General features: G+C 41.9%; 1 protein-coding gene across 11 annotated transcripts in view; it reads right to left on the reverse strand.

Annotated features, from left to right (window-relative positions):
* Window positions 1-25,161, reverse strand: part of MAP7 (microtubule associated protein 7) — a 149,419-nt gene that overhangs the window by 113,730 nt on the left and 10,528 nt on the right. For 4 of the 11 annotated variants that reach the window (XM_084827644.1, XM_084827643.1, XM_084827641.1 and 1 more), the window contains exon 1: window positions 4,561-5,614. The exons of the other annotated variants lie outside the window; for them this stretch is intronic. In XM_084827644.1, the coding sequence (XP_084683770.1) occupies window positions 4,561-4,693 (133 nt within the window). In that variant the 5' untranslated portion in view covers window positions 4,694-5,614. Of the gene's footprint in view, window positions 1-4,560; window positions 5,615-25,161 lie in introns of those variants that run through there. 11 annotated transcript variants of the gene reach the window in all.

Consider the following 25,161-nt stretch of genomic DNA (forward strand, 5'->3'; position numbering starts at 1 on the left):
TTTGTTTGTATTTTGTTGTGAATTTGTATATGTTCCATTTTATTATGGTGATTATGAATTATTGTTATTTTGTATGCATGGATATTTGAGTAAAATTTGTAGCTTCTGTCCTGAATTTTCCACATTGTAGGGCAAAACTACAATGTTTGAGAAAGTGTCTTCTCTTCTCAGTCTGCCCAGTCACTGAGATCATCAGATGAAGCAAGCGTTCCTTGTGGTTCTGCACAGACCTGCAGTCCATTTGGAGTCCGCTCAGACAGAACCTTCAGTATATGGGCTCCCTCTCTGTGGAACTCCCTGCCTGTTGATGTGAGGCAGGCACCAACACTGTTTTGTTTTCAGCACTTGCTGAAGTCATTTTTATTGAAACAAGCCTTCTCTGATTCACCACCCACATTATATAATCGGATTTTAAATATTTAAGTTCTGTATTGTGATTCTTTTTTGTTTCTTTTATTGTCCACTGCTCAGGAATCTTGTTAGATATACAGTAGTATATAAATCTTGTAAGTAAGTAAGTAAGTAAGTAAACCTGAAGAGCAATACAATAAAAATTAGCCCACTATCTAACTGCACAAAATTAGGGTGCAATCCTATGCATGTTTAGACAGAAAAAAAAGTCCTACAACTCCCAGCATGCCCCAGCCAGCATGGCTGGCTGGGGCATGCTGGGAATTGTAGAACCTTTTCGGTCTGAACACGCATAGGATTGTGCCCTTTGAGAGACATTTGTGCCCCCCCCTTCTTCTTTCCCTTTACATTTTCCCAACAATGAAGACTACAAAGTACTCAGTGGTTATCAAAGGAAATCTCTATCATCTTTCTAGAGGAACAAAATAAAACTTGTGGCTGGAAACACAGTCCCACATCCTCATTACCACGTAAACATCAGATGCTAAACCTCTGTGATCAGCACAGACATCCCCACCATGCACCAAAGCAGGAAAAAGGGGCATTTGTTTGCCAAGTGTCAGAGAGGGGAAAAATCAATATTATTATTCACAGTTCTAGCACACACTTGACTGACCTCATTATCAGCTGACTAAAGATTCTCTGCCTCACTTACTCTTAAGGGATTTATATTTCAATTTCTTTGTTTACTAAAATATTTCACAAAATCAAAATATTTCACATACAAGGAACTCAGATGTTTAGTTACAGAAGCCAAGCATAAGCTCGCTGGTGTTCAGCTTGAGTACTGACTTTTGTGATGTATCTTTGAGATGTTGCAATTTTAAGACATAGGCAAATGTGGACAAATTATATCAATCTCTATCAATGTCTTGCCAGAGTGCGTAATATATTAAAATATTTTTCTGATATTTCTTAGGCTGCTTTAAGTTAAACATTTCAGTACTAACACTGCATCTGGATGGGCAGGTAGTAATAGAGAAAGGATATGACTATGCCCTTAAGAGAATACTGCAATTGATTCAAATGATATTCACAGTGATGAGTGAATCACCTTGCTCAACATTCATTGTTTTTCAAAACCAAAACAGATTATTTCTTCCTGCTGCTTAGTGATCTGTCAGGCCAACAGATCAAAAACATCAACAATAAAATAACAAGCCATGGGCAACTGTGTCTAAACGAATGGGTATCCCTTATATTCTGTGGAGCTGTGGTGCTCTAAAATAAGTAGAACACTACTAAGGGCCACCTAGACAAGGAAATTAGCTCCTAATCATAGTTTAATAGTATGCAATGCCCAGACTTCATCACATGGCAGTCTCCCAGCTAAAACTAACTTGTTTATTAGCTTATTCGTGTTGGTTACCAGGGGTACTCTGCATGTATGTTACTGTGGAAACCAGCTAACCTGTCATTGGTTTTAGCACTAATACAAGCAGCCCTAGGAAATAAACACCACCACCATCAATCCTAGGGCTGATTTGCATGACTGGGGAGGGCCTTTTTTCAAACCAGGTTGAATACAGCAGTTGTGCACCAAAGAAATGCAGACCGATGCCTTGAAACTTTGGGGGGTAGTGAGTTCTAAAGACATCTTTGACCAGCAAGCCAACAAAGCAAGAGAGCCAGGCAGTGTGGTGGAGTGCTTAGAGTGTTGACTGGGACTGGGGAAACCTGGTTCCCCACTTGGCTATGAAGCTCACTGGGTGACTTTAGGCCAGTCACTGGCTCTGAGACTAACCTACCTCAAAGGGTCCTTGTGAGGATAACAGAGAAGAAAGGGGGAGGAGGGAAAGGAGGAGGTGTGCCACCTTGGGCTCCTTGGAAGAAAAGGCGGGATATACATGTAACGAACGAACAAACAAACAAACAAATTAATGAATAAATTACTGATTCAAAAAATCAATTTGTCCACCATGCATGTAGGCAACTACAGTCAGAAATATACAAAACAAAATGGCACTGCAGCAGCTACAGAAACAGGCTGAGCACAGAAAGTTATTGAACTGACATTAAAAAGCTTGCAAACAGATCAGAAAAAAGGCGTCACTGGACTTTCAAAAGCTGAGCAAGCTCCTTTTGGGTTTTTTATACAGAACAAATAACAACATAAAGTTGTCAACATGGTGCCTTTTTGTTAGGTAAGTGAATAAGAATGGAAGCACTGAAATTGGGAGGATACATTCATAAAACTATGCTGGCATACAAACGTAATCAATAAATCAGGGTTTCAAAGTATTTATAAGCATAAAGGATGATAGAATGTCAAAAAAATCTTTGACTCCCTCTTACAACAGCAATATAGCATACATTGCTAGGAATTTTAACGCAACCAAGTTCCTAGGTACTATGCACCTTATGCTATTTGAATGCATCAGAGTGTATCTATCTACACAAAAATGTACTTATGCCTTTTATATATAAGCTGCCCTGAGAATCAGATGGAAGAGCAGTTATAATCTGAATGTCAAATTTACTTGAAAATAACTATCACTGGTCTCAGTGGAATTTGTTTCTTAATAAACGCTTTGAGGAGCTCAGTCTTCACAACACACTTACTGTGAAAATGCAAGTAAGGCATGCTGTACTTTAAAATGAAACTTGCTGGAACTTTTTACTCCAGCAAGGCAGAGGTATGGTATTTTGTGCCTTGCAACATTCCTGTGCCCCCATCTGCTGGCTAGTAGAAGCAGCAGCAACATAAGGGCACCAGGTCAACCCACCCTTTAAAGCACCATAGAATATTCATTTGGAAGGGAACACCCTAATGGGAACTCCAATATGGAAGCAAAGTGTAGGCAAGAATCTATGTCCCGAAAACTGTAAAGTGCTAATCCAAACAAGGTCGTAAACGTTTTGTTGCTAACAAGCCCATAGGCTCCTCATTTACCTCCCGCAGTAATTGCCCAGAATATCATTTACTTCTTCTTAGATTTCTACTATGGTTATGAAACACACTGAAATATATAAATAAAAACTCAAGTAGCAGTGGCTGTTCCCACACATGTGGTTTTGGACTTGGAGAAGAAGAAGAAAAGACCAGCAGTGTCATTAATTTGCAATTCTCAGATATCTTGAATAATTATTGACTACTTCCAAGCAAATATTTAAAAATGATGAAGTACACATTTTCAAAAAGCCATGTTTCTGGAAGTTAACGATTCAGTGTCACTTTCAAACAAACTAGCCCAAAGTAAACATGAACACTGTTCAAATCTGTAAATATTTACCAGACAAACTCTCCCATTAGTTGTCTGGCTGAATGAAAGGGGACAATAAGTGATCACTAAGTCAACAACGTAACTGAAATGGATGAAGTTCTACCTCCTTGATAAATACCACCCCAAACCTGACAGCTGTTATGCACGATTCCAGAATATTGTTAAGGAGGAATCTTAACTTAACATTCTCACTTTGCAAGCTCAGATGTTATAAGGAGAAAAGAGAATTATGACGGTGTGGTCACGGTTCAGGTCATAGGACAAAGGTGGAGAATTAAAGGCAGGCCATTTAAACTTTAAAAATCCTGGATGAAGTGAGAATATGATGGGCATACATATTAAAACATTTTTTCCCAAACAATTCTCTGCAAAACTTAAGACCGAAGGGTAGGGTTCTTCTAAAGTCCAGGTTGAAGGTACTGGTCTTTGGAGCCTGATGTTTAAAATATTTGAGTGTATGTGTTTATCCAACAAACTATAATAATACAATCTGCATAACCACTGGCAGCAAATGTCACATTGTTTTATCTTCCTCAGTAGTCTGGGAATCTCCAGTTTCTCCATTTTAATGCTTTCATTTTATCAGCATATGCCACGGGAATAAAACAAGCACTTATTCCTTAGAGAGAAAGAAATGCATCTTTCTGTTTCCAGAGTGTCACCTTTAACAGACCGTGCGACTAAAAGGTCACTTTTAAAATGTGATAAACATCAAAACAAGCAGCAGCTCTCAATAGTTAACAACCCAGAACCAGCTTAAAACCAGAAGTCTGCCATTAAAATTTTCCTGTACACAAATAAAAGATCCACTAAGATACAGAATATAACCCTTACGAACAACAAGCAATGCAACTAGCAAAATACAGTATTTGCTAGGCTGCATAGCCTACAGACGGCACTCGTTGCCTGCATAAGCGATGCATACCTTTTAGTCTCTTGGAATTGCCGTTCTTTTGCTGCTCATCCTCCTCATTAATGGTAAACAGAACAGGTGTATTTGGCCTCACACCCGCCTTCTTGAGTCTCTCTTGTCGAATAGCAGTTGCCGAACCAGGCATATTGCTGTTATTTACTACAAAACATAAATCCCTGATTCCACTTAGCAGCTAGCTAGCTGCAAAGCAGCTTGTTCATTTGTAACAGATCCTGTATGGCTAAGCAGTGTGCAAACAGCTGACAGATACCAACACTGATTTGGCAGATGAGGACCTGCAGTTTCCTCCACCTTGACAGGCACACAAAAGAAGAGGCCTTAATTAAAGCCCATCCGTTTGGATGCTTCCTCCTCTTGCTGCCTTAACCTGTTCAGTCAGATCCCAGGACTTCTTCCCCTCCGGATGCAGTACCTTTTTCCTCCCTGTATCTTCTTCCCAGCTACTGCACACTGAAATATTCAGCACGCAGCCCAAGAGGAGAAAATATGATACGCCACCGTTAACAGTTGCCCTGACAACAGTGACATATCCGAATCAAACGGAGGTCCATGAATGTCGTCTCCTCAGTAGCAGGAAAGCAGCCGGCCAGAATGTTCCCTCGGTGTGCTTGCTGCAGAGGCAGGGCAGGCCAGCATTAAAAAAAAAAAAGACAACCGCTGAAACCACCTAGCAGGCTGGGCTGCTCCTTCTTCCCTCAAAGGCGGGTGGAGGATGGATGGAGCGCTTGCTTGCACAAGCAGAGAAGTTCTGAGGGAGGGAAGCCAATAAGCCTCCAGGCAGGTAGGTGAATTTTGCCAGCTCCTCCATTCACTTGCTGTCCCCAAGACGCATTACCAAAGCAAAGAGCGCAAGGCTCTTTTGATTTCACAGCACGGCTCAGCTTTTGCAACTGAAACACATACTTCCTTCAGAAGGGAGATATATTCTGCAAAGGGCAAAACTCTCAAGGTGGTGTTTTCGTGTTTCCTTGTTAAATTTAAAAGGCAGAGAGCTAGAAAACAGAGGATTCACACCTTGTATGAACCAACTAATGTTCCCTTTGGCAAACGTTAACTAACGCAGCACAAAGGTTATTAGTAACAACAGTAGTTGATGCAGGTGGGACAAAGTACTTTCGACGTTTTCTGACAAGCAAGGTGTAACACGACAGTGCCCTTTCCTGTTTATAGTAGATAGTCTATCCACAGCTTCCACTTTAAGTATGGATCTTTACTTGTTTGTTTGTTATTTGCAAGATATTTACTCTGCCTTTCCATTCCAACAAAGAACGCTCAAGGTAGCTTACAATGTTTAAAAAATGCAATACACAAAGAACTGCATTAAAATCATAATGATCCAATTAAAAAATAAACAGCAAAGCAAATACAAAAACTGACAAGGAGACTAAAACAAAGAGAAAAGCAAGCCAAATGCTTGTCTGAACAGAAAGGCCTTTACATGGCAGTGAAAGGCAATTAAGTGACAGCACGGTGAATCTCTTGAGGTAGGGATTTCCGTAATTTGAGTGCTCCTATGAAGAAGGGCCATTACCTTGTTCCCACCAACCATGCCTCAGGCAATGGTGGGACATAGAAAAGGGCCTCTTCAGCTGAAGGCAGGGGATGAACTAGAGTACATGGCCCTTAAAATCTTAAACTGTTTAGGGCAGGGGTTCCTCAGCCTAGTGCCTTCCAGATACAACTCCCATAATTCCCAGTCAATGACCATGCTGGCTGGGAATCATGGGAGTTGGGGAGGGTTGGTTTAGGGCTTTAAGGTGATAACCAATATCATACTGCCCTTATACAAATCTGTGTGCAATCACACTTGGAATACTGTGTACAGTTCTGGTCACCACACCTAAAAAAGGATACTGTAGAGTTAGGAAAAGTGCAGAAAAGGGCAACTAAAATGATCAAGGGCTGGAGAAAATTCCCTATGAGGAAAGGTTACAATATCTGAGATGGTTTAGCTTAGAAAAGGGGTGAGTAATGGGGACATGATACAGGTGTACAAAATTATGCATGGTATGGAGAATGTGGATAGGGAGACAGTTTTCTCCCTCTCTCATAATACTAGAACCCAGGGGTCATCCCAAGAAGCTGATTGGAGATTCAGAATAGATAAAAGGAAGGACTTCTTCAAACAATGCATAGTTAAACTATGGAATTCACTACCACAGGATGTAGTGATGGCCACCAATTTGGATGGCTTTAAAAGGGGATTGGACAAATTCCTGGAGGAGAAGGCTATCAATGGCTACTAGTCCTGATGCCTCTGTGCTACCTCCAGTATCAAGAGGCAGTATGCCTATGTGCACCAGTTGCTGGGGAACATGGGCGGGATGGTTCTGTTGCAGGCATGTCCCACTTCTGGGTTTCCACGGGCAGCTGGTTGGCCACTGTGTGAACCGAATGCTGGACTAGATGGACCTTGGTCTGATCCAACATGGCTCTTCTTATGTTCTTGACCAGCACCCAGAAATGAACCAGTGACAAAATGATACATTCCTTAAAAACTGGCTCTCATCAGAAACCTCATGGCTGCATTTTGCACCAGCTGAAGTGTCCAAATGCTCTTCAGGGCCAGCCCCACATACAATGTATTGCAGTAGTCCAGCCTTGATGTTACTTAGACATGTGTAATCACCTTTTTCATCAATTAAGGCAGGGATCTCCAAAGAAGTGTCCAGCTCCCCACTTTTTATTTGGGGGGTAGGGGGGGACAGTGATATGGCGGTTCTGCTCCTATCTACAGGGTCGGTTTCAGACAACAGTACTGCTTGACTCTGTGGCATTTGTGCTGTGGAATCCTGCAAGGTTCCACCTTATCCATCGTGCTTTTTAATATCTATATGAAGCTTGTGGGTGAGGTCATCAGGAAGTGCCATCAGTATGCTGATGACACCCAGCAATTTTGCCTCTTGCCATCTGAGTCAGAAGATGCCATGCAAGTGGAACTGATGCCAGGACTTGGTAATCAGCTGGATGAGGACCAATAAACTAAAGTTGAAGCCCGACAAAGCAGAGGCCCTGTGGGTAGGTGGTTCTCATATCTGGTAACTGGGTGTGCAGCCTCTTCTAGGTAGGGTCACATTCCCCTTGAAAGAGCAGGTGCATAGCAGGAGGGTAAACTTGGATCCAGCTTTGCCACTGGAGGCCCAGGTGGCCTCAGTGGCTCAGAGTGCCTTTTTGCCAGCTACAAAATGTACCTGGGCAGTGGGCCATGCTCTGCTAACTTCCTGATTGGACTACTCTAACATGTTGTGCATGGGGCTGCCCCGGAAGATGACCTGGAAGCTTCAACTTGTGAAGGATGCAGCTGCTAGAATGTTAACAGGTGTGGCCAAATGGGATCATATTACACTAATCCTAAGTAAGGGAGCTATACTGGTTGCTTATTTACTTCTGGGCCCAATTCATGGTATCCATGCTTACCTACAAAGCCCTAAATGGCTTGGAACCCAAATACTTGAATGAGTGTCTCTCCCTATGCTAGCCTGCCCAAGGCTTGAGATATACTGGGGGGGGGGGCGGTCTTCTCAAGGGGGCTTTTACTTGTTGTATGACAACTGGGGAAAGAGCCTTCTCTGTTATGGCACCCTGTTTGTGGAACACCTTCCCATGGAGACACCATGTCAAAAAAGTTTTGTTTGCCTAGACATTTTAAGTTGGTCGATCTTTTTTATGGGGTGGGGTTTTTTTAACTGCCTTTTATAGTTTTAAGATTGTATTTTATTATTTTTATGACATATTTATTGTCCACCACAATGATATTGTTTTACGAAGAGAAGTTTATAAATATCCAAATAAATAACTCATTAAACTATAATTTTGTGTTACATCCTGACCAGCCCAATGTATCTCAGGCCTCACATAATCTTTCATCAAGGCAATTGTGTATACCTAAAAGATAAGGGCTTGGAACAAGAGAATCAAAAACATGTGTGTTCTGTGTTTACCTATTAAACAGGCAGAATGCCTCCATGTATAAGATGTCTGATAGGCAGGCTTAAGCAGAAATGTCGCAATGAAACAACCAGAATTTTAAAAGTGCTGTTAACCTTCAACTTTGTTGTTGTTGTTGTTCAGTCGTTAAGTCATGTCCGACTCTTCGTGACCCCATGAACCATAGCACGCCAGGCCTTCCTGTCCTCCGCTCTCTCCCGGAGCATGCTCAAGTTCATATTCATTGCATCAGTGATGCTATCTAGCCATCTCATCCTCTGCTGTCCCCTTCTCCTTTTGCCTTCAATCTTTCCCAGCATCAAGGTCTTTTCCAGTGAGTTTTCTCTTCGCATTAGGTGGCCAAAATATTTGAGCTTCAGCTTCATTATCTGTCCTTCCAATGAGCAGTTAGGGTTGATTTCCTTTAGGACTGACTGACCTTCAACTTTACCAATATTCCAATTGTTCTACTGGGGGTTTCCAGACATTAGCATTTGCACTGAACTGGGATGCCTTTCACAGCAGGGTATTATCTTCCTGCTTCCTTCAGTAAACGGGGCTTTCATCTTGGTCATTTTTTCCTATTTGCAGTTCTTAGACTGGGTGATAAAGAAACTTCAATTTTTATTTTTATTTTTGGCCAAGGGGAAATGCTTTCCCGTTTTCTTTGAGACGTGGTAACTTGTAACTTGGGAAGCTGATGCTGCACAAATAAGATCTTGAAAAGATTCGTGTATTTAAATCTTCAGAGTGAAAAGCTAAGGCTGCTTTGAAAGGTAAAATCTAAAAGAAAATTAGGACAGTGCTACACATTTTAAAAATTGTTTAATTTTTTTTAAATTTTAAATTTAAATTTTAGACATTTTTTAAATTTTAAAAAACACCATGATAGGCTACGTAAATGTTTACGTAGCCTATCACGGCTGAGTAAAAAAAAAAAGCGTGTACGCAAATGGCGGCGCCCATGGGCACCGCCACTTGCGTTCCTTATTTTGGCACATCTTAGTCTACGTAAACATTTACGTAGACTACGGTGAAAATAAGGGGAACACAAATGGCATAGACGCTACGCTATTTGTGTTCCCCTTATTTTCACCGTAGTCTACGTAAATGTTTACGTAGACTAAGATGTGCCAAAATAAGGAACGCAAATGGCAGCGCCCATATGCCCTTTTTTTTTTACTCAGCCGTGATAGGCTACGTAAACATTTACGTAGCCTATCATGGCTGACTGCAGGGATGCAATTTGCAGGGATGCCATTTGCGGGCCCGACCGGCCAGGATTCGGGGGTGGAGGGACGGAGCACCTCCCCCCCGGCCAGAATTTCGGGGGGGAGGGACAGAGTGCCTCCCCCCCGGCCAGAATTTCGGGGGGAGGGACAGAGCGCCTCCCCCCCGCCGCGAATCAAATTTTGTTAAAGGTAAGTGACTTTCGTACATCCCTATGAGAAACACAGAAAATGTTGGTTTCCCACAGAAAATGGAAACAGCAAAGAATTTAAGTATGCATGTACAAGTGTCTATATCTACCTGTGGCCTATCAGGTTGCCCAGAGGCAAGTATCCATATATTAAAAGATGCATGTACTTGCATATTTTACTTCCACAGCAATCAAAACATGAAGTGCCACCCTAAGACAAAGACAAGGAAAGAAAGGAACTGAGATATTGAGAATACAAGCTACAACGGCCTGAAATCTGTTTTGGCATTATGGGGTACTGGAAAAGTGAGAGGAAGAGCTTTGCTTCTTTACCGCCATCAACAAAAGCAGAAATAAACAACAGGAGTATGAGCGTTTTTATTTGCACCAGAGCCAATTCCACAAGTATGAGAGTAGCTTTGGATCTGCTGATCCTGAACAACCAGTTGAGCATGTGCTTGAATTAGTTATGTGAAGCAAAGTTAAGGACAACTGTTAAATTAAAAGCTATTTGGTAAGTAAAAGGAAATGTGGCCACTCTTTGGTTAAGTAAAGGCAATCTTCCCTCCTCTTCTTTGGATTCACTGGACCCACAACAGTACAATGGCTTTTTTTGGCCATTATGGCAACTTAGCAAAAGCCTTTCATTTTCGTTTCAACATCCAGGGCTAAGGCATTAGCAATAATTTCAGTACTAGACAAGTAGCACACCTTGGTTTCCCAGAAAACAGGCAACATTTCTGCTTCTCAGCCTAGGGGGGTATCTGGAGTAAGTCTCAAAAAATGTACACGGCAGGTTTTCAAAACTGTAGCATTGAGAGAGAGAGAGACAGAGAGAGAGATTTTGTGGGAAAACCTATTTAAAAAGCATATCTACATAGAGTTGTATGTTTTTAAATAAAAAATTCAAAACTATTGGGGGAAGGGTATACAAGACCTCATTTTTTGGAGAGATGCTTGCTCACTTAAGGTTTTTTCCAATGTTGGAAGAGTAAGCTAGATAGATGTAGCAAAACACCTCAGTTAAGGCCCAGGACACATCACATTTGTGATATTGAGAGAGAGAGAGAGAGAGAGAGAGTATTTATTTATTTATTACATTTATATTCCACCTTTCTTCCATTGTGGAACTCAAGGTGGCTACATGTGGTTCCCAGGTGGTCTCCCCTCCAAGCACTGGCCAGACCCAGACCTGCTTAGCTTCAGCAAGGTGGCTAGCTCATGTGCCTTCAGACGCGCGCACACACACACACACACACCTCTTTCTGGGTTTACTCTCTTTGTCACACTCTAGCATGACCAAGAAACTGATCCCAGTACAAGGGTACATAGATGAAAGGGTTGGGCTAAACAGATATGGGTGGGCTCTCAGTATTCTGCAATCTGGGACCCAGTTGGATAGGCACACCCTGCTGTCTGGCCCAAACACTCCTTCTGGAGCCCCTGCAAAATACAAGCCCTCATTCCATCATCATGGCAAACATTTGCCCAGTGAATAATACACAACAGATGGGATGACAGAATTCTGGGGATTCTTCTTGGCAGGTTTCCAGCTCTCTCATCTGTACTTGGAAGACTTGGTCCTGTCACACAAGGCGAAAATAATATAATAAGGCGAAAAATTCTCTAAAGAGAAGGCTGTGGGCCACATGTAAACTGAATAAACCTCAGTGTGACCCAAGATGCTCCTCCTTCACCCATTTCCCTTCTAATGTTTATTCAAACGCTAGTCTACAGCTGACCTAGCAACTTCATTCTTAAAACCTCACCCCACAAACATGCACACATAATATTTTTAAAAATGCATGATGCACGTATACATACTTGAATAATAGAATGAGCCAAATATTTTTGGATATTCTGTAAACTGCACAGCTGTGCCTAAATAGGCAATTTTTTTTCTTATCAGAAAATAATAATTTAAAATATGTACATTTTATACTTACAGTTTAGGTGTCTAGCTATGTTAGTTGACTTTGTTTTAACAAAAAAAAGGATATGAGAAACTAGATTTCAGAATAGTTCAGTAGAGATGTTTTCCTATATTAGTAAATTGAGTCTTCAGTATATAATTGAGCGTGGGAGTGGGGGGAAGAGAAGCTAGAATAAGAAAAAGAAAGGGCATGGCCTGTGATTTGCTTCCATTCACCCTGGGATCTAAAGGGGAGAGGGATTGCCCTGTAACAGATGTAAGGTTTATGACCTTGCAAGACCATTTATGCCAGGCTTGCAGGATCTATTTTGTTTTCTACTAGAACCCCACGCTCTACCAACTGGAGACAGGTGCAAAAGATATACACTTAGAACCAAAGAATTCTGACCTCAGGAATTTGTTCTGATTTCCTGACTAGAGCTGAGGTCACAGTCCTTCATCACTAAAATCCACTCCTGTTACCCCTAAAGCTTTCTTAATTTCAGCAGTAGAATTTATAGCAGAAGGCTGGGGTGGGGGGATGAGTAATTTTGATGCTGCTATTTTTTAAATTACAATTTTATTGCAGTTGCTATGGTTAGACAATTGGAGGTCAGAAATCCTTGCTGACCTACTGCAAATAACTTGAGAGATCTACCAATAAGGCTTGATTAACCTTCTGTCCGCCCCTGCTTTAAGCTATGAAGAGGTGCTCTCCCTTACTGGTGGCTGTGGTGGTGAGACGACCTTGGAGGGCATGCTTCCACCAATCTTAATTTCCCTTCTTCCCAAGAATCCTTCAGACAGTAAGGCTGGTCTCTTCAGTAAAGAATTGGATGTGTGCGTGTGAATTGGGTTATGCTTCCTCTAAAACTAATTCCTCTCCTTCACCTGACAAATTTAGTGCAATTCTAGGTGAACATTTTCCATGGAACGTCACTTTTTAAAACACAACTGTCAAGCTCTCTGCCATGAATGTATGTGTTTTATTAAAATCATTACTTCTTTTTTCAAGATAGGAATTTTGCTAGAAGCGTTAGAGAAGAAGAAAAAACTACCACCAGACATGTGTCATTTTCACAAGGGATTCACCCTGAGCAGAGTACATGACCAGAGGAAATTAATTGTTCAGTTGCAAATGATTGTTATAATAAAGATAATAGGCTGAGCCTTGAGGTCTTTCCCTTCCTCAGATCCTTCATATACAAGGAAATGATGCACAATCATGCTTCACTGGCTTCAAAATTTAGATGGATGGCCACTTGAAGACAAAACACACCAGGCCTATATTCAGGGCTATAGTCTTTAATATCTTGTCTTCTATTAATCTGTACATGATGCTCTGTGCAAGTCATTCCACATTTCTGTGTTGCATATGCACATTGGATTGTATCCAATGTTACTCCTACTTAAGAGTAGATCCATTGAAATGAATAGGGCTTAAATTAGATTAACATTGCATACAACCCACTGTATTTTAACTTGTTTTATGATGTGCAACTTTGCACTGTCAGTCACCTTCAATGTGGCAAAATCACTGCACTAAAATTGATTCACACATTTCACCTTGAACAACATCTTCCCCCTTCCAAACCACAAGCTGCTGTTTAAATTGAGGGGAGGGGACTCCCATGAGAGATTCCTCCTCCTAAGATTTATGTTCTTATTGGACGCTGCTCTCCTTTAATAACTGAGTATTAGAGATGGACAGATCAGTGCAAATCTGTTCTGTCACGTTTCCGCATGTGCCCCAAACTAAGTCCTCTGAATTCCATTTCTGCATTCAGTGTGCAGATTTTGTTTTCAAACTGGCATGAAATAAAGGTTGAAAAAAATTACTTATGAGCAAGGTTTGCTTTTTAATCTGTTTAAAAGAAACATAAATAGTCACTGCTTAGGGCAGTGAGAATGCATGCGACAGGCACCAAGCGTAGTGAAAATGGGGCTGCAACTCCCCCCAGGAGTAATGTCACAGGGATGGTCAAGAATCATAGAATTACAGAATAGTATGGTTGGAAGAGGCCTATAAGACCATCAAGTTGACGGGAATCCAAATCAAAGCGTCCCTGACAGATGGCTGTCCAGCTTCATCTTGCATGCCTCCGGTGTGGGAGAGCCCACTACCTCCCTAGGGAATTGGTTCCATTCTCATATTGTTCCAACAGTCATAGACATTACACAATAAAAAAGATGGCTGCCCCGCAGTGTTCCATGGGGGCAGCCATCTTTTTTCCAGACAGTGTCGCTTCAAATGATAGGATATCATGACATCCTCTTGCTCGCAGGAGCATTTGTGGCCCCACTTTCCCCACACATGGTATCAACCACATACTTTCTAGCCACTCCAAGTGGTGACTATCTGTAGAAAGAAAGAAAGAAAGAAAGAAAGAGGAAAGGCAACCCTCAGACTGCCTTGAGGCAGTCAGAATTCTGAAGCAGGACTACATTTGAATCTGCACATTAGCCCAGGAAGTGCAGATCAGGCAACCTGGCTTTGCAATTCGAACTCTGCAAATTCCCCCCCTCCCCACACACACACCCTATTGAAGATGGATTCCCCTTCTCCCCCAAGAAATTGCTGAACAGCAGGCTTTTCAATCCCTTAGGGATTGCACATTCACCACAGAATGACCATGATTCATGCAGGGCAACCCTACCGTTATACTGAGTGAGGTGCCAGCCTCAGACAGCAGATGGGGGTGGGGGGAGGCAACAAGGTGTTGAAGGATAAAGCTGTGTGTGCCCTGAGGCTTGCCTGCACCATCTATTCTAACCTGCTTCCCTCAGGCACAGTAGACAACGTCCAGTGTTGAAGAAGGATTTTTCTGTATGTGGGATGTGGAGGGGCATCTTGTCTTTTGCTTCAAGTGGCAAAGTGTCTCAGGCCAGACACCAGAATTCTATTTATCATGCTAGAACAGTATCTAACCATGCCTCTCCCTCAGCAACTTCCCATTTGAGACTCTATGGCTCTGGCTCTGTGTAAAACGGGCAGCCAGCACTACAAGGGCCCTGAGCTTAGCTAATGCTCCACTTTCCCTATAGCTAGAAGGCGGCTGTGTACCTCCCAGTCCTTTACTAGCCAAACAGTGGCAGTATACACATTCCAGTGCAGCTATTCCATTCGCACAAAATGCATTTGCATGTGGCTCCACATTGGAGGTGTTATAAGTCAGGCAGCTACTTACTGACAGACCTCCCCTCAGCACCAACTGAGAGGGGCGGCATCTCCAAGATGATGCCACACTGCACATTCCACAGTGCACATGCATCCTGGAGCTGTTGCTCAAGGTACAGCCTTCCTAACCTGGTGCCCTCCAGATATTTTGTACAACAACTCCCAGCATTCCTGCACCTTGGCCATGCTGGCTGGGGCTGATGGGAGCTGAAGTCCAAAACAGTTCTCTAGGACATGTGCATGGAATACTATCTTGAGAGCACCACCCGACCTTTGCTGCCATCAGAAGTGGTGGCTTTTTAGCAGCACTCTCAACAGGCAGCCAGTTTTGGATACCTTTACTGTCAATGGCAGAACTACAATACTAGAAACAGAGGATAGCTAAATAAAAGTGAAAGAAATGACCTGGCATACACTTAAATATGAGCCAGGAGTCAAAACAGTTGAGACCTTCCGTAACTGCAGGGAACAGTCAATTATGTACCATTAAATAATTGTTACCATTGTTAACTTAGGAACAATGGATGAACAGGTTTGCACTTGAAAGGAAAACCATGTATAAAGCACTTTTTACAGAACTATGGACCTACTTCAAAGGACAGTTAATAGCCGAAACAGCAACATTAAAGTTTCTTCATCACATCACCAACACTGATGTCATCAAAGAAATGAAACCCCTGTGTCTACCTGTGGTGTTGCCTGCTAAGCAGTTAATTTCTACTTATGAATCAGTGTTTCCCCTTACATTAGGGAAAAATCCTTAAAGCTCATAATTGCATCTGAGGGCCTCTCTGGCCCAGCAGTGAGAGCTGCAAGACTGGTGAGTACCAGGCACATGGGCTTTTCTGGGTGGCCCCACATCTTTAGAATGGCTTCTCCCAGGAAGTGCGCAGGGCCCCCTCTTTACTGGCCTTTAGGAAGATTTTAAAGACTTACTGTACAATCCTGTACTTGTCCATTTAGGATTAAGATCCACTGAGTTCAATGGAACTTACTTTCAGGTAAGTGAGTATACGATTGCAGCTTAATTCTGGTCCGCATTTGGTTAATTTCAGTGTACTGTGCTTTTTTAACTGATGTTTTAGCTGCTGCTCCTATCTTATTTATTTTAGTTATGTATGTATTTAATATTGGGGGGGGTTAATTTGAGTAATCATTCTGTATTTTAAAGCTCGTTGTAATCCACTTTGTGAAAGTTTTTATCCTGAAAAGCTGATCATCATCATCATCTAGATAGGTGGAACCAGTTTCCATTTTGTAAAACTTGTCATTAGAAAAAGAAAAGGATGCATTTCAATCTCTTTTCTACACAAGATATCACCTTTTAAATTTTTAGTAAATGCATATACCATTTTCTGACATTTATCCATATTCATTCATGATATGGGGAGGAGCTATGAATAGCTAAATACACATGCTTCTCAACAGTACCAAAAATTATTCATAAAACCAGAGCCCATAGATACTACAGGGATTTCATAACAAGCAGTCTAGCAGCCAGTCTACTGACACCTTACTCCCTACATCCCTGTAACAGTTTGCAAGAAAAGGGAGCCATCGCTCTTGGGTGCTGCTGAGACAGCAGCTGACTAGGACATATTCCTAGGCTGACACAGCAGTTTCTCAGGTGACTCAACAAGCTGAGGGGTGAATGTGTGTGTGTCACCTGGCCCTATAAATACCCTGAACCTGCCCTTCCTCTTCAATTGGAGCAATTTATCACCACAGTAGTAGAACTAAACTTCCTGCCTTGCCCACAGTCTGCTCGCTTCCTACAGACTAGCCTTTGACTTCATGTTCCACCCTGACAGGCCTAGCAGCTGAATGAGAGGGGTTGTGGGGTGAAGCAAGCCTGAAAATTCAGACCTGGTGATCAGCAATCCTTCTCCTCCCCAGGTGCATTCTGTACATGTTCAGCAGCAATATTTCCTCTCCATGTTCAAGGACAGATACCTAGCGTGGCAGGGAGAGAAGGGCCTTGGTATTATTGCCAGGTACAGAGCCTAAGAAGGCTCCGGTACCTTTATTTATTTACAACATTTATAAACTGCTCTACGTCTAAAAGAATTCCCACAGTAAACAGTGAAAAGATGTGTCAAAATACAAAGGAATAAAAATATTTAAAAACAGATTATACCAATAAAACCATGGCTGGTTTTTACTTGAGAGGGCTCTACCCTTCAAGGTGGCCTAAAAGTAAATTAGATAAATAAAAATACTCGGGAAATGCTTGTTTGAATAAGAATGTCTTTAGCCAACACTGAAAATAGAGCAACATTGGCACCTGCCTGGCAGGGAATTCCACAGAGAGGAGCCAATACACTGAAGGCTCTACTCTGAATGGACTGTAAATGGACTTCAGGCCCATATGGAACCACCAGGCGCACCTCATCAGATGACCTCAGGGACCAAGCAGGCTGATCAGAGAATGTGCGCTCAGTGGCTTTCAAAGCTGTTCCACGCAGTCTGACTCTTAGAAAGAAGTTATTTCTGTGTGTACATGAAGCAAATGTTGAGGTTCCTTACTGAAGGGGCTTCCACGAAGAAATGTGGTCATGTGTGAAGCCGCTCCAAGTTGCACCATGCATTCTCATTGTGATGCTGCAGGGAGAAAGGAAGCCAGACTTTCTGTGCAACTCAAAAGATATAGGACAGCCTTCCCCAACTTGCTGCCCTTCAGATGAGTTGGACTACCACTCCTATTGGCTATGCTAGCTGGGAATGCTGGGTGACAGGCACCAGACTGGGGAAGGCTGAAATGGGAGCTCTCTCAAAGCAAGGATCTGGTAACCTAGGCACAGGAAAGGCCTGCATCAGATTTGAGCCCTTGCCGTAGCTCGCAGTGGATTTTATCATGCAAATATGCAGTGCTACCGTGAATATTTGCACTTTCATCTCACTTACTATAGGAAACTGTAACTATTTAGAGCTCAGTGATTCTGAATGTTTTTCTCCTATTACAGGGGTGGGAGAAAGACATTCAACCCCAACAACAAGCTTGGGCATGTTTTGGTACTTGAATTTTTGCATATTTTCCAAGTGGGAAAGGAAAACATGTTGTCTGATAGTTACAGTGTTTACTTAATTGAGACAGATATTAAAAAGGTATTAAGTTTAATTATCTTTGACATGACAAATCCTTTTACAGCTTTAAAACACCGAATCCCTTCCTTTGTATGTTTGTGCACATATCCATCTCTCTCTCTCTCTCTCTCTCTCTCAGTGGAGGAGGTGCTTTAGAGTTTATGTACTCATTCTGAAAGCATTGTTTTAAAACTAACACATGATGAGTCAGCCAAGTTACCAAGATCTCTGAACTCCCAAGAAATAATTGTCCCACTTATCTTTTCTGGGTCAAGAGGCTTCCCCAGTCCTTTCAACATTATGTAAATTTATTCCCCACATTGAAATTAAAGGGGCTTTAGTATACTTTTCAATTTGTTGTATAGGTTGCAGTGCAGAAGTGTTTCTTAACTGTAAAACCATTATAATACAAAAGGTTGTGTTCTGTAAAACCTTTATAAAAACTTATTCTAAAAATAGTTTTATAAAAAGTATAGGAGCAGCCTACACAGAGCAGACACAGGCTTTGGACCAGCATGAATGAATGTGCAACTTCACATTAGCAAAGGATACAAAAATTATTGCGGCTGCACTCCGGTACCATTCCAGTCAATTGGTTTTGATTGTTTCTCTCTCTTGCTTTCGACTTTAGTGGAACCTGGTTTGCACTGATTGTTTTTTACAAGTCATTGTTGCTATATAGTGTGTGTGTGTGTGTGTTTATTTGATAAGCAAGGTTTATTACAGCATATGTCATTAATACAGAAATATAAAAAATGGATACCAGGCTTCCTTAGGGCAGGAGACATGTGCTGCAAAAATCCTGGATGAAACACTTAAATCAGTTGCTAATGCATAATCTCACATCAGTCTGACTTTTCACCAGTGTAGGGAGGCAACTGCCAAACTAAAAGCATGCCCTGCATTATAGAAATACGTTCTCCACATTCCATTGTTCCAGAAACTGCTTGAGGGTCACTCAGAAAAACTCTCTTGGTTTGGATTGTCTGAAAACAGTCTGGGGACTGTGAGGCATGCCCTCTTTTTTATTTTTACCTCTTTTGGTATGCCTGGGAAGGAGGGGAAGATGCTGGGCATGAGACAAAATTTACTTGCTCAGTCTTGCTGTGAGAACATTGGAAAAAGAATGATGTCAGAGAACCAGAGAAGGCCAGGAACTGCTCTGAATCCTCAGCTGTAAAGGGATGGATATTAAGCAGAGCGGTTTAGCATTGGGCACTGGAGGTTACTCAGCTGGCTAGGAGGATTTTTTCCCCATTGTGGCAGGAATAAATGTCTGGAGGCAGATTACAGCAGGACATCAGCATCTTCCTCTAATGTTTTGGTTATATCGGTCTAATTGTTTACCTTGGATTTGGGGAAAACAGGTTTTGGCTTCCCCAGCACTACATCATAAGCTTGGCAGCAATATGGATCCAAGATATATTACTGCAATTTGACCTACTATTTTAGATCTAAACTGAGCGCTGCTGTCCAAGTCATCATGAGCCTTAAATTATCATTTCATAATCTATATTAAAGAAAAACTGATGCCATTACTCCTCTGCTATTTCTTAGCATCACAGTGCCTTTCAATCACAATATCTAGACTGGAAAATGTGGCTGCAAACCTGTGCTTAGTTATGCATGTGCAAGATCCATTGATTTTAATAAGACATGCAGAACTGGGCACAAGATTACAGCCAACTATCCTTATTACTTGTACGCCAATGTACACAGAACTCTCCAGCCTACAACAGCTTCCCCAGCTACGTCAATAGAGTTCCATGCACAAAAGCAATGAGCAATGGCAGCTTGAGAGTTTGGGGGAACTTGGGTAAGATCCCTCAGTGGGGGCCCTTCTCTGAGTGGGCCCACCTCCTCTTTGCCATTGTCACAACTACACAACTACCCAAACCCACTGGGCCCAATTTACACAACTGCCCAGAGAGCGCACAAAGTAAGTAGAGGGTGTCACTGCTTGCATGCTCAGAGAAGACAGATGAACAGGCAGTACCAGCAAGAGAAGCAGCAGGGCCAGCCAGGGTGTGGACCTCGGCAGTTGCCCCACAATGCCCACCCTTGATGTTGGTTGTGTATGGAGCTTCATGCATACCTAAGAACATATATGGATCTCTTCATGTGTCTTTTGGAGCAGATAAGGATCTTTACATCTCAACCAAGGGATGGATGGATGGATGGATGGAGATATATAGATATAGATATAGATATGGAGATGTGATATATGCATATCTTATATACCTTTTAATACCTTATTAAGCCTTAGTATGTTCTAGAGTGCTGAAATGAAAACAATACAGTTTAACTGAAAAACTGTTAATCCAAATTGTTAAAATCAGAATATAATTCAGAAGATCAAAAAATAACTGGAGCTATTTCAGTAACAGACGCAGAATAACACCACACGTGACTTACAGAAACAATGTTACTGTTCAGCAGTATAATGTATCTCCTTCAACTCAAATGTCTGCAGCTCCCTCTTGTGGTTCTATCAGTATCTCACTGAATTCAAGCAAACACCTAAGTACGCAGCAGTTTGCCAACCGTAAACCCAAGCAAGTATAATGCTGAAGAAATATGAGAGAACAGTGTTTCCTATACTGAATGTCTGGTCTACATGGCCACTCTACTAGATCTGTGACTTCAGATAGGCAGGCTGACCTCTGCACCTTCAGTCATTAACGATATTCTAGCTTGTGCATGTTGCAAGAAATTCAATTATTCCTCATATTATATTCACTATATTTGTGATGGCATTTTAAAATGCAACAATTCTCCAAATGCATGCATGTGATTATTGATCAAATTCTTTAAAAAAACAAAACAAAAAAACAGCCTTGCCTTCAGGAAACATTTCTCCCCTCACAAAAACAGTCTCCTTAGGGCTGTAACTATCAACCAAGCTTAACAGGCAGAAGTTTCACAGGATGATGACAGACAGAATGTGAAGAGAAGTCACAGCAGGTTCTTTCCCCACTGTGAGCACAGCGTCCTTCAGGCTTCCTAAGTTGCTTGACAGACAGACAGGTCAGTGAAACTCATCCATCTTGCACATGCCCCACGCTTCAGGTGGGCTGGTAAAGCACGACTGGTGTATGTGTATGTTTATTTATTCATCTTTCATTGTGTTATTTAAACAAAAAGAAAATACTCTGCAATTATTTTAAAGATACACAAAATTGTTTTAGGAATTAAAGAGAGGCTTGTGACATCAATGCACTATCCAATAAAGCAAATCTTCCCTGCTAAGACTCAAATCTACAAAACATAAGCAAATCTGCCACTCTAAACAGTACATTTTTATGACCAGGCCAGACTATATGGCCAAACCATTCAACATCACAGTAATTCAAGTCTACGCCCCAACCACTGATGCCGAAGAAGCTGAGGTTGATCGGTTCTATGAAGACCTACAACACCTTCTAGAACTCACACCAAAAAAAGATGTCCTCTTCATCATAGGGGATTGGAATGCTAAAGTAGGAAGTCAAGAAATCACCGGGACAACAGGCAAGCATGGTCTTGGTGTACAAAATGAAGCAGGACAAAGGCTAATCGAGTTTTGCCAAGAGAACACGCTGATCATAGCAAACATTCTTTTCCAACAGCACAAGAGGCGACTCTACACATGGACATCACCAGATGGTCAATATCGAAATCAGATTGATTATGTCCTTTGCAACCAAAGATGGAGAGGCTCCATACAGTCAGTAAAAACAAGACCTGGAGCTGACTGTGGCTCAGATCATGAGCTGCTTCTTGCAAAATTTCGGCTTAAATTGAAGAACGTAGGGAAAACCACTAAACCATTCAGGTATGACCTAAATTATTTCCCTTATGAATATACAGTGGAGGTGAGGAAGAGATTTCAGGGATTAGACCTGATAGACAGAGTGCCTGAGGAACTATGGACGGAGGGCCGTAACATTGTTCAGGAGGCAGCAACGAAATCCATCCCAAAGAAAAAGAAATGCAAGAAAGCCAAGTGGCTGTCTGAGGAGGCTTTACAAGTAGCTGAGGAAAGAAGGGAAGCGAAAAGCAAGGGAGAAAGGGGAAGATATACCCAACTGAATGCAGAGTTCCAGAGAATAGCAAGGAGAGACAAGAAGGCCTTCTTAAATGAACAATGCAAAGAAATCGAGGAAAACAACAGAATGGGAAAGCCTAGAGATCTCTTCAAGAAAATCGGAGATCTCAAGGGAACGTTTTGTGCAAAGACGGGCATGATAAAGGACAAAGAAGGCAGGGACCTAACAGAAGCAGATGAGATTAAGAAGAGGTGGAAAGAATACACAGAAGAACTATACAGGAAAGATCTGAATGTCCCTGATAGCCATGATAGCGCGGTCACTGAACTTGAGCCGGACATCCTAGAGAGTGAAGTCAAGTGGGCCTTAGCAAGCATTACTAACAACAAAGCTAGTGGAGATGACAGTATTCCAGCTGAGCTATTGAAAATCCTAATAGATGATGCTGTTAAAGTGCTGCACTCAATATGCCAACAAATTTGGAACACTCAACAATGGCCACAAGACTGGAAAAGGTCAGTTTACATTTCAAAGAAGGGCAACGCCAAGGAGTGTTCAAACTACCGCACAATTGCGCTCATTTCACATGCCAGCAAGGTGATGCTCAAAATCCTACAAGCTAGGCTTCAGCAGTATGCGAACCGAGAACTACTGGAAGTACAAGCTGGGTTTCGAAGAGGCAGAGGAACTAGAGATCAAATCGCCAACTTTCACTGGATCATGGAGAAAGCAAAAGAATTCCAGAAAAAGTCTATTTCTGCTTCACTGACTACGCTAAAGCCTTTGATTGTGTGGATCACAACAAACTGTGGCAAATTCTGAAAGAGATGGGGGTACCAGACCACCTTACCTGTCTCCTGAGAAACCTGTACAAGGGTCAAGAAGCAACAGTAAGAACCAGACATGGAACAACCGATTGGGAAATTGGGAAAGGAGTACGACAAGGCTGCATATTGTCGCCCTGCTTATTTAACTTATATGCAGAGTACATCATGAGAAAAGCCGGGTTGGATGACTCACAGGTCGGAATTAAGATTGCCAGGAGAATTATCAACAACTTCAGATATGCAGACGATACCGCCCTAATGGCAGAAAGCGAAGAGGATCTAAAGAGCCTGTTGTTGAGGGTGAAAGAGGAGAGTGCAAAAGCTGGTTTGAAACTCAACATTAAAAAAACGAAGATCATGGCATCTGGCCCCATCACTTCCTGGCATATGGAAGGGGAAGAAATAGAAGCAGTGACAGATTTTATTTTCTTGGGCTTCAAGATCACTGCAGACGGTGACTGTAGCCATGAAATTAAAAGACGCTTGCTCCTTGGGAGGCAAGCTATGGCAAACCTAGACAGCACAGTAAGAAGCAGAGACATCACCTTGCCGAAAAAGGTCCATCTAATCAAAGCTATGGTTTTCCCAGTAGTAACGTATGGCTGTGAGAGCTGGACTATAAGGAAGGCTGAGCGCCGAAGAATTGATGCTTTCGAACTGTGGTGCTGGAGAAGACACTTACGAGTCCCCTGGACTGCAAGGAGGTCAAATCAGTCCATCCTAAAGGAAATCAACCCTGAGTGCTCATTGGAAGGACAGATAATGAAGCTGAAGCTCCAATATTTTGGCCACCTAATGCGAAGAGAAAACTCCCTGGAAAAGACCCTGATGCTGGGAAAGACGGAAGGCAAAAGGAGAAGGGGATGGCAGAGGATGAGATGGCTAGATAGCATCACTGATGCAATTAATATGGACTTGAGCAAGCTCTGGGAGAGAGCGCAGGACAGGAAGGCCTGGCGTGCTATGGTCCATGGGGTCACGAAGAGTTGGACACAACTGAACGACTGAACAACAACTTTAAAGCTATTGATCTGATGGAAGCTACACTTCCATATTTACCAGTAAACAGACATGACCCAAGATGTAGGGACCTCTGTACCCATATGGCTTCTTTCTTTTCTTTTTTTTTACGAGGGACACATGCAGGATTCTAGATTAGAGCAACTATGTTTAGGATTGATACATTAATTTTCCTTTCATCTCCTTTGACAAAGGACATAAATTCACATATATAAAGGGGGTGGGGTGGGGTAAGAGAAGCTTAAGGAAAAAACAGAGTTATTTCTACTACAGGATTACAAAGAAACAACCTATTTTTAAACACTTGGCATAACATCCTGCACAGAGTTGCTACACAAGTCCCAAGGATTTAAATGGATTAGCCACGATGTAATGCTGTGTTCCATTACAGCCATAAAAGGAATATAATTTTAAACTAGTAGGGAAAAACACTTATTAAAATGTAACAAGATTCTTTCTTTCCACATATTCAAGGCTGGGTGAACTTTGATACTGTGAGCTAAATTAAAAAGCAGCTTTCATTAAGCATCTTCCAGCAAATAAACAAAACATTTTTTACTGTGCCTACATAATGTTTTGGCAACATGTATGTTATGTGCAAAACATCCAAAACATTAAAAAAAATTAGATCCCAATCTACCCAAAATGAAGCACTTTTACTTAAGTCCCATCGATTTCAGTGCAAGATATTTCTGTATGTGCTTAACTGTCCCAGTGAAATCAAAGTGACTCAAAAACGCTTACTTTTACTAGATTATATGCTAAGTGATTTATTATCTGACTAAGGATGTAATCCTATGCATATTTTCTTTGAAGAAAGAACTCAGTGGGACTTACTTCTAAGTATTCAAGAACAGTACTGCATGGCACAGATCACACTTTTTATACTAATTGGATTCCCCAGCTATATAGCATTTTTAATTGTATACGCTTGGGTTCTAACTTGGCATTCATGAACAGACAGGGCCATTCTGTTAACAGAGGGCACTGAGATCCAGCAAAAGATCCCACCAATGGAAGGGGGGGGGAGACCATTTTTGCAGATTCCTCAGCTGCACTCACCTCTACAACCCACAGGACTCCCCAGCCCTCCAGAGCAATTTCAGGGGCACTAGACACTGCATGAGGAAGGGGAAATCAGCCAAAATTTCTTCCCCACCCCCTTTCTGCTGGTGGGAGCATTTGTGAGCAGAACT

Source organism: Heloderma suspectum, chromosome 1, assembly GCF_057233095.1.
Source record: "Heloderma suspectum isolate Gila_16-S chromosome 1, 16-S_ref, whole genome shotgun sequence".
NCBI classification, from domain to species: Eukaryota; Metazoa; Chordata; class Lepidosauria; order Squamata; family Helodermatidae; genus Heloderma; species Heloderma suspectum.